The following is a 10,055-nucleotide window of genomic DNA, read 5'->3' on the forward strand; positions in this document are numbered from 1 at the left end:
CCCTGGGGGGTGATTTCTTGCTTTCTGTCTCTCTGTCTCTGTCTGTTTGGCGAGCATGCGCGCCCTATAGTAAAAACCTACCGCCCCACAAGGAAAAAAAAAAAAAAAAAAACCTTGATTTTTTGTTTTCTCTAAAGGGACCCTAACTGCAAATACTATTGACCTGTCTCCTGACTTTGATTTTTGAAAATCACCTCACTTTTCACATTCCATCAGTCCTTTTGAGCTTTCTGAAAGTGCGCCACAATATTTTTTTTAAATAATCATTTTAAACATTTTGCAAAACCAAAGTGACTTAAAATGCTTTATGCAGAACCACATAAATCAGAAGTGCCATCATACTATTTTCAATATTAAAAAAATCATCTCTGCTTTAACAGGGACAAGTGAAAAACATCTGTTACAGAGAATTTGGGGTTAACGAGATTTATTGAAACCACATCAGTAAAGCTCTGTTCCTTTAGGCTGTCTGCTGGGACCTGGGGATATCTCTGTTACTGAGGACCGGAAGCACGGATGCTAATCTCTAAAACAGGATTCTCCCGCATGAGATTTATTAGGACCCGTGAACAAACAGCATCTGAAAAAGACTGATACGAAGGAAATTTGGTGTAGAGACCCACAGGCCACGTTTGGCCTACCTGGAGGGCCCCAGCCCCATGCCCTTAGGAGGAGCCCCTCACGTGCTTGTAGGACACACAGAGGGCAGTCTGGGTCTGCAGGCTCGTCAGTCCAAATAAATACAGCGACCAAGGGAAGAGAGTGAGGTTTTGATTGAATACTTCGAAGTCAGTGTATATGACATCTGTACAAAATTAAATGTTGGCTTGAGTGAGAGCATATCAGCTTCTCAGAGTTCAGGGGTCGGTGAGAATCGTACTCTGTCCCTGAGTTACCAATTGGCAGGTTTCAGATTCTATTTCTTTTTTTAAAAAAATTCTGCTTTTAGGGAACCAGCAGTTAGCATAATGGCTATGTCGCTGGATTCCCACGTAGTCGACCGCGGTTCGTGTCCCAGACCTGGTGGCTTAATACTCACGCCGGGCACGTGTGCGTGCATGCCCAAGATCCCGAGAGGAGAATGGAGGAGAAGGGATTGCGGCGTGGCCATCCCCCCTGGGGGGTGATTTCTCGCTTTCTATCTCTATGTCTCTCTCTGTCTGTCTGGCGAGTGCACGTGCCCTGTAGCGAAAACCTCTCCAAAAAATAAAAAAATTCTGCTTTTAGAAATAGAGCAATGCATTACTCAAGCAATAAAAACCAGTAGCAGTTCTTCAGTAACAAGGAAGATGGGTTTTACCTCCATTTTGGAAGGAGTGGAGTGTGTGTTTGTGCTGAAAAATTCCCTCTAACTTCCACAGACCATGTGTCTATAGGTCTCTGGGAGGGGCCAAAAAAGTAAAGACTTTTTAATATTTTATCTTATATAAACCATGGGACTGTGTGGTCACTGGCATAGAGAGAAGAAATAATTGTGACCAAAAAAAAAAAAGTGATGTTTTTTTCTTTGTTTGAAATCTAGTCTGTCTTTTTAAAAAGCATGTGCGAACTTGCCATATGGCTTACTGATATCTGAAAATCCCAGATTCGTGAGTTTTTTAAAGCAGTCATTGTTTAAATGAACTTTAAAAGACAAACAGGGAAAGAAGACAAAAACACTAATTTTCTTCTAAAAGACCCCTTTCTAACTAATATAAACAGCTGTAGCAATTGCTTTCTTTAAAAAGATGACAAAGTTGATTTTTGGTCTACCAGCCAAACAACATTGAAATTCAGTTCCTTGGGGCCGACATGTGTCATGATGGTTAAGGCGTTGGACTCCCCACATGGTCAACTGCAATTTGAGTCCTAGACCTGACTTCTTGAAACTTTCTCCAGGTACATGTGCATGCATGCCCAAAATCCTAGGGAGAGAGTGGAGGAGACGGGATTATGGTATGCGCTTCCCCTCTGAGGGGTGATTTCTCACTTTCCCTCTCACTGTCTGGCAAGTGCACACATCCTGTAGCAAAAACCTACACACACACATACACACACACACACACACACTAAATAAATAAATAAAGGAAGGAAGAAGAATCCATTAATCTAAAACAGCAGCCGATAAATGATAAATCCTTGTCTACTGGTATTATTTTGCACCTACATAGTAAGTTTTACTACTACAGCTCTAAGCAAGCACAGTCTTAAATCATTCTTAGACCGGTTATCATATGGGGTATATTTTCCCACCTTTTTTTTTTTTTTTTGGAGAGGTTTTTTGCTATAGGGTGCGTGCACTCACCAAACAAGACAGAGAGAGACAGAGAGACAGAAAGCAAGAAATCACCACACCAGGGGGTGATGGCCATGTTGCAATCCCTTCTCCTCCATTCTCCTCTCGGGATCTTGGGCCCCACGCACACGCGCCTGGCGTGAGTTTTTTAAGCCACTGGGTCCAGGACACGAACCGCGGTCAACTACATGGGAGTCCAGCAACATAGCCATTTTGCTACCTGCTGGTCCCATCCCACCATTTTTCACTTGGGCATTTGAAAGAAAACAGCTGGCACTGATCACATGGTAAGAGAAATAGATTTGCTGAAAATTTTTTAAAAGAATGATTTATTTAATTTTTTAAATTTATTCATTCATTTATTTTAATTTGACCACACACACACACAGAAAGAGAGAGAGAGAGAAAGAGGGGAAAAGTAAGAAAGCAAGCCACCAGGTCCAAAACACGAATCATGGTCGGCCATGTAGGAGTCCAGCCCCTTAACCACCACACCACCTACTGGTCCCCAGATTTGCTGAAATTTTAAAATAATTAGTGAAAGAATCGACAGTTATGTTTGGGCTGGTTAACATTTGGAATACAATTTGCATCATCGAATAGTATCTTTAATATCTAAACTTGCCTATTTCCCTACTAGAAGCTTCCTAGGAATAAAGTAATCTGTTAAATTTGAAACACACCTATCAGCCCAAAGAAGGGTTTTTGTAGAAAGAATTTAAATTAACATAATTCTTATATTAAAAAAAAAAGAAAGAAGAATGTGGGAAGTTTTCCCATGATTTGAACGTGATGTTGAAGACCATAAGTAATTCAGGGGCAGCTGGAATCTTTCACACCAGCAAAAACTTTTGAAAGGAGCAGATTCTGTGAAAATTTGAAGCAAAATGTTCAAGTGGAAGAGTTACAAATTGTTACAGAAAGCTTTGTTTTGTGCACAAAAGTCCATTTCACTGAGCTTTTAAGTGTGTAATTCACATTTTCAAAGCATAAAAAGTATTTGGACAGAGTTGTTGTTTTTTTTTTTTTTCTTCCTGTAGCATGATATTCTTCAACTCTTATGGGAATTGTTTAGCTGTAAAGTAGGGAGGAAATTTTGTATTAATGACCCCCTACTTCTTTTTTGTTGTTGTTGTTGTTGTTGTTTGTAATTTGCCAAAGGACTGTGTGTTGGCCAGACAGAGATGGAGAGAGAGGGAGAAGAAAAAAGAACACCCCCCGCCCCGCAATGTGGCATGGTCACACCCAATCTGTTCTCTTCCATTTCTCCATTTTAGCAGGATTTCAGGCATACATGCACATGTGTCTGGTATGTTTCTCAGAACCATTGGGTCTAGCATTTGAACCATGTGGTCAGCCATGGGGGATACAGCTCCCCTAACTACTAGACCACAGGGCTGGCTCATACTTCTTTTGTTTAGCTATTTAATATCAATATCTTATTTTTAGTTAATGCTGTAAATATCTAAAGGGTTCATGGTTATGGCCCTACGTTCTTCAGATTCGAGATTCCCAATCTAAAGGGTGATACTGTAGAAAATTGATAAGTTGTTTCTTCTTGAGCTGTTTGAATTTACATACAATTGACTTACAAAACTTGTTAAAACTTGTTTTGAATTTTGCACATTTACAGCTTTTACACATTTACAATTTCACACATTTGCAATTCCCAAAACTTTCTATTCACCCTAGGAAACCAGACTCATTGATCAAAGAAGATATTTTTATTTCTATAATTGAACAATTAGTATTAGACATAAAAGCACATAATTCAGAAATGTGCTTATAATTGTGCTCCTCCATGTAGTTGGTAAATCAGTATGACATATTTATCCATGGCACATGCCCAGATACAAGAATCCAATGCTAGAAAAATCTCCAAGGATCCCAGGTGCTTCCCTTTTAGGCAATGGTAGAGGTTTCGCAGACACACAGAGGGAGTGCAGTTCAGCGCGGACAGACCCTTGCCCTTCCCAAGCCAACAACCTGGTTGCCTTCCTTACACACCTGGGGAAAGCGTGTGCTGGGAAGGACAAAGGCCAGAGTTCTCATATTCTTGGTTGATCTCAACTTTACCCTAGTTCAACAAAAAAGAAGAACAAAGGAGGGAGGAAAGGGAGAGGAAAGGACATTGTTTCCTGCATGAGTTTAAAGATCAGCAAAGAAGAAACATCTGTAACTTCTTTTACTTATCTGCCTCAGTTTTCTAGTTTTGTGGCAAGATTGAATAAAGGAATACAGATCCACAATGGGTGTCTGAAACTTTAGGGTTAAATTCAGACACTTTGGGGTTGTAAACAGGAAATTCAGTGCTGGCACCTTCCTTAACAACCTGGGCAGGGTCTAGGACAGCACTAGCATTAAACACATCAGTGCTTGCCAAGCTGTGGAGATTCCCACCAGGTAGGAAGAGAGGAGGTCGAAAGGGACCTTGTGCAGAAAGATTATATGCCAGCAAACAGATTAACACAATTTTATTTTTTTAAAGAATTATTTATTTAATTTTATTTATTTATTCATTCATTTATTTTAATTTGACCAAAGAGAGAGAGAGAGAAGGAAAGTGAGAAAGCAAGCCACCAGGTCTGGGACTCAAACCGTGGTTGGCCATGTGGGAATGTCCAGCACCTTAACCACCACGCCAACTGCTGTTCCCCAACACAGTTTTATTTTTTAAACCTTTTTGGATTTTGAAAATTTAGATTAGGGGTTAGGGACCTGTAGTACTCTTCTTTTTCTTATGAACTACTTTTCCCTAGAAAACTTGACTTTAGTGACACACTTGTGTAATGTGGAGGAGTTAGTCTGAGTATCAGGTGTTGCTTTATCAGTCTAACTCTGGGTTGAGTGCTCTATCGTGTTTATGCCAGCGCAGATCAAAACAACTGGTTTCAAGATGAGTTCTTCCACGCTGAGCATATTCTATTTTCCCTACGTTTCTCCCACAAATTACAGGCATCTCCTTTGAAACAAGGGAAGTTTCGTAAAAATGTTATCTCCTAGTTTTCGAAGGGAAAACAGACGTTACGGATATTGCCAATCCTACTTTCAAGTTAAATTCGGCTTTTTTTCACTTTAGAGTTCTTGGTTAAATTCATTGTCATCTGTTGTGGCAAACTCCCTATCTGATATATTGCTAGAAATCTTCAGTTTTCCTCAATGGATCATTCTAAATTCCCGTGATTTAGAAGGAGGGTAGGCAGTAAAAGATACATCGTCTCGAACCCCTCACCGAAATCAAAGACCAACATACATGGCTATTCTGATTTTTTTCTTGGCAATATTAATATCTACTTAAAACTTTTGAATAAGAGACCAGCAGATGGCATAATGGCTATGTCTCTGGACTCTCACCTAGTTGACTGCTGTTTGAGTCCCGAACCTGGCAGATTCAAACTCATGCAGGGCGCGCGCACGTGTGTGTGTGTGTGTGTGTGTGTGTGTGTGTGTGTGCATGCCCAAGGTCCTGAGAGGAGAATGGAGGAGAAGGGATTGCGGCATGGCCATGCCCTCCAGGGGTGATTTATCACTTTCTGTCTCTCTGCTCTCTGGTGTGCACATGTGCCCTATAACAAAAATCTCTCTTAAAAAAAATTTAAAAAGAGAAAGAAAAGAAAAACTTTGAATATTATCTGGTTAATATGAAAAATAATATTTTTATTCCTAGTTTAGCAGCTGGCTCTCTAAGAAATCTTCTGACTTTTGTCTGAAAATGGAATAGGACCACAATGAACTGTTTTAAAAGTTGGCATTCATCAGGTGAAATGAACTCTGGGGAAAGCATCCAAGTCACATACGCCAAAAGAGGAAGCTGGAGACTTGTGTACTCGTTCAACCACAGCCTCCCAGCTATCTGGAGGCAGCGTGATCAAGTCTCCCCTTAGGGAAGCTTCCTGATTTTCTGCCACAGAGTTTGGTCAGATTGACAGGGCTGGACACCTCTAAGTTATTACAGATGTTTATAAACAGCAGGAAGGCTAATAGAGCACTTCTGCATGCTTGTCCTTTGGGAAGGATTAAAGAGCTATGGATCCCTTCCAGAATGTGTTGGATTTGGATGGGCTTCACGCCTTGGTGATTTCTTGTATGTTTCTATGTAACCTTGCCCTGGAGGAGACCAGAGAACACGTAGCAGACTTCAGCCAGGAAGTTAAACCTGTGGCTGTCATCAGGGCAACTTGTTGGCCAACAAATGAGTGTTTGGTGGGTAAAATGATCCCTTTCTCCTTTAGTTCCTTCCTTCCCTAAATATACTTTAGATGTGAAGGGTATGAGTAAACCCAAACTCAAGTTTCAGCTCAATAAAGAAACTGCTCATTGCCTTTCCCATGGTTCTTCCAATAAAAGTGAATCCTTGTGTCATTTAAGACATCACCCTAGGCACCGATGAACCAAGGAATCAAACCCCTGTTCTCAGGGAACCTACAGGGACAGAAGGTTTAGAAATTCCTCACTGTGGACTCTCAAAATCAGTGTCTGGGGGACTGATTATTTCCTTACTCAAAGCCTTAGTAGCATTCGAGTAAGAATTTCAAACCACTCTGGGGGAAAAAAAAAAAAAAAAAAACGAATTCCAAACCATACTTGGGAATTGAATTTTCCTAAGCTTACCTCTTTAAAAACTTCCAGTGGTTATCCTATTGCCTGCTGGGTCCATTTGGACCTGCTGAGCCTGACACTGAAGGTCTTCAAAACTCACCTTGTGGGGACCAGTAGTTGGCATAATGGCTATACCCTTGGACTCCCATGTAGTCATTCGAGTCCAGGACCTGGTGGCTTAAACTCACGCTGGGCGCGTGTGCGTGTGTGCCCAAGATCCCGAGAGGAGAATGGACAAGGGATTGCGGTGTGGCCATCCCCCCCAGGGGGTGATTTATCACTTTCTGTCTCTCTGTCTCTCTGTCTTTCTGGCGAGCACACACGCCCTATAGCAAAAACCTCTCCCAAAAAATACCTCACCTTGCCTGCCTTTTCAGCTGTGTTGTCCCTCACATACGACCCTTTCCAGTTCAAGTTATATGGACTATGCAACATGGTTCTGTTCCACTCGACGGAAAGATGGTATTCCTATTCTTTTCATGCAGCATTGTCCCAAAGCCTGCTCTTACAGCAGAGCTCGTAGGGGCCTTTCTTTCCTCTGAACATCCACATTTGGTGTTGGAACTGATGTGATCAGACACTGCCCACATGGTCAGATATCTGTATGTGCACTTGCTACCTCCGCAGCACAACTGTGAGTCCTGGCTATTTTGTCTCCGTTATTTGTGTTCTTCCATGTAATAACAGGAGCTCTATAAATACCTTCAGCTTATTGATTATTAATTGACAAATCCTTGCCTTACTGCTTAGATTACACAGTTCAAGTAATTGGATGTATTGATTCAAACAATCACAGGTTGAGCTTTTCCTTCTGGTTGATTGGTCCAAGTCAGGATTTATAAATGTCACTGTCATCGTTCCTTACAGCGCTCGAAAATCGCCCTTTCTGGGAGCAGTTCTAACGTCATTGAACATCCTCGCATTTCTTTGTCATCACATAAATAAACTGAAAGTATTGGTGTGGCTTTGCCCAGTGGCACTTGGTATCCAGTGGCAGGGTTTCTAATTTCACAGTGTTGGAGACGCATCCTCCAGTTAGCAGCCTGGATGTCGAGGTGTCCACCACCTAGACAGTCACCTCAGGAGCTCCCCACCTGTGACTGCAGGCTCCCTTCCTTCCTTGGTATTTATGTCTTGAGCTTCTATCTCGTTACTCTTTAGATGGTACTGCCCGTTGTCCTGGCAGCCTTGCTATGTCCGAGCGGACAGAGCCACTAGCGTAGCTCAGATTAGAGCTGTGAGTCAAAGGCAGGGCCCGGTGAGATGAATCTTTGCAACGTAGCTGAGGCTTCAGGCTCTTTGGTGGACCGGGGAAATACTCAACAGCAGAACCATTCCAAGGTGGATGCCGCTAATTCTGAGTGGGTGCAGGTACTGCGCATGGCACAGCCCAGAGGGGATCTGAGTCTGCTGAGTGTGCAGGGAAGAGTCAAGCATCAGAAGAAGGCTGGGTAAACTAGGGGAGCTTAAAGCGTCTTCCAACCTGAGCATGTGCACGTCTGTAAGAGAAAGAACATTGCAGGGCCGGATGCCTGAGACCTTCTTACAGTAATAGACGATCCACCTCACAGTTTCTAAGTCATTTCTGGGCCTTGTCAGAAGCAAGTTATTTATCTATCATATTTCAAAAAATGGTTTCAGTGTGTTGTCAGCCTAAGCACTGTGTGTGAGGGAGGCCAACAGCTCTCATGGGGAGAGCGTGACGTTGCTCAGTCCTGGAGCCCTGTACGTCCAACAGTGAGGCCTTGGGGCGCTTCTCCTCGGACTCGCTCCCATAGAGACCATTGTCACCCCAGATTCATGTCATAGGCAGCCCAGCAGCCCTCAGTCTGTGGCCCTCTGTGAGAGCAGGGTTTGAGTGGTCACCCTGGGCCATCCACAGGCATCCTGCCCTGCTTTCTGTGCTGGAAGAGGCGGCCACTCGGCGGTATATGTCGTGCATTCTTTCTCATCTGTACTAAGTTAATAAATAAAAAGAAATCACCTCTTCCTCCCACCACTTTTCATTAAAAAGGAACAGATGTGGGGTGTCTCAGACAAGGCAGCTGGGTCAGATCGTATCAAATGCTGTTCTTATGGAGCGTGAGCGCATTTCTTGCAATTATCTCTTGCAGCAATGAAGTTGTGAGGAGTGACTTGAAGAAGCTGCCAGCACTTCCCACCCAGGCCCTGAAGGAGCACCCATCCCTGGCCTACTGGTAAGACCCTACAGTCTTCTCCACAGCAGGCCCCACCTGGGGTGCCTAGGGCTCAGACAACTCAGCCCACTCCACTGACTCTGTCTCCCTGTCAGATCATGACACTGTTTTCTGCATTTACTTAAATGGCATGTTGTGTGTGAGATCTCTTCTCTTCTGTTTTGTTTATTTGTTTAAAAAAAAAAAAAAACTGGAACTAGCAGTTAGCATAATGGCTATGTCGCTGAACTCCCATGTAGCCAACTGCGGTTCGAGTCCTGGACCCAGTGGTTTAAACTCACGCCGGGCGCGTGTGCATGCATGCCCAAGATCCCAAGAGGAGAATGGAGAAGAAGGGATTGCGGCGTGGCCATCCCCTCCTGGGGGGTGATTTCTCACTTTTTATCTCTCTGTCTCTGTCTTTCTGGCAAGCGCACACACCCTAAAGAAAAAAAAAAAAACAACTCTAGAATTCCACTTTGGAAGCTTTGCCTATTTTGAGTCTCACGGAGCTTCATTTTGGAAGCTGTCATTGACAACAGCATGTATGAGGGTCTTAGATATGGAGAAGTACAGGGGTTTTTTTCTTTCCAGAAGGGAGATAGGTTTTTTAATGCTTCCTCAGTGTTTCATATCTCATTTAACTGCCACGTCACATTATGCCGTCATTCATCTGTCGGGACCTAAATTACAGAGTGATTCAGCGTTCAAAAGGTTCCCGGTTGTGGTCGGGGCCACAGTTGAGCAGGGCTTGCATTCCTGGGCACCATGTTAAAATCCTGCTGGGCTTAGAAGCCCTGACCACTGCCCTCTGACATGCATGATTTTGCTTCTTAACACTCCTGACGCCTCTCCAAAAACCACTGTAACCGCTTTTATTAAAAAAACAAAACAAACAGCACTGACAAGTTAATCCTAATAAACTACAACATGTGATTCATTTCAGAGCTTCTGTATACACTTTCCAAAGCACACAGAATTACTCACATTTCTCTGAACACTCT

General features: G+C 42.9%; 1 protein-coding gene across 1 annotated transcript in view; it reads left to right on the plus strand.

Annotated features, from left to right (window-relative positions):
• FRMD4A (FERM domain containing 4A) overlaps positions 1-10,055 on the plus strand; it is a 397,277-nt gene that overhangs the window by 286,157 nt on the left and 101,065 nt on the right. The window contains 1 exon segment of the mRNA XM_027772576.1: positions 8,989-9,072. Coding sequence (XP_027628377.1) covers positions 8,989-9,072 — 84 coding nt within the window.

The sequence above is a fragment of the Tupaia chinensis genome, unplaced genomic scaffold (assembly GCF_000334495.1).
Source record: "Tupaia chinensis unplaced genomic scaffold, TupChi_1.0 Scaffold000285_1, whole genome shotgun sequence".
In the NCBI taxonomy this organism is placed as follows: Eukaryota; Metazoa; Chordata; class Mammalia; order Scandentia; family Tupaiidae; genus Tupaia; species Tupaia belangeri.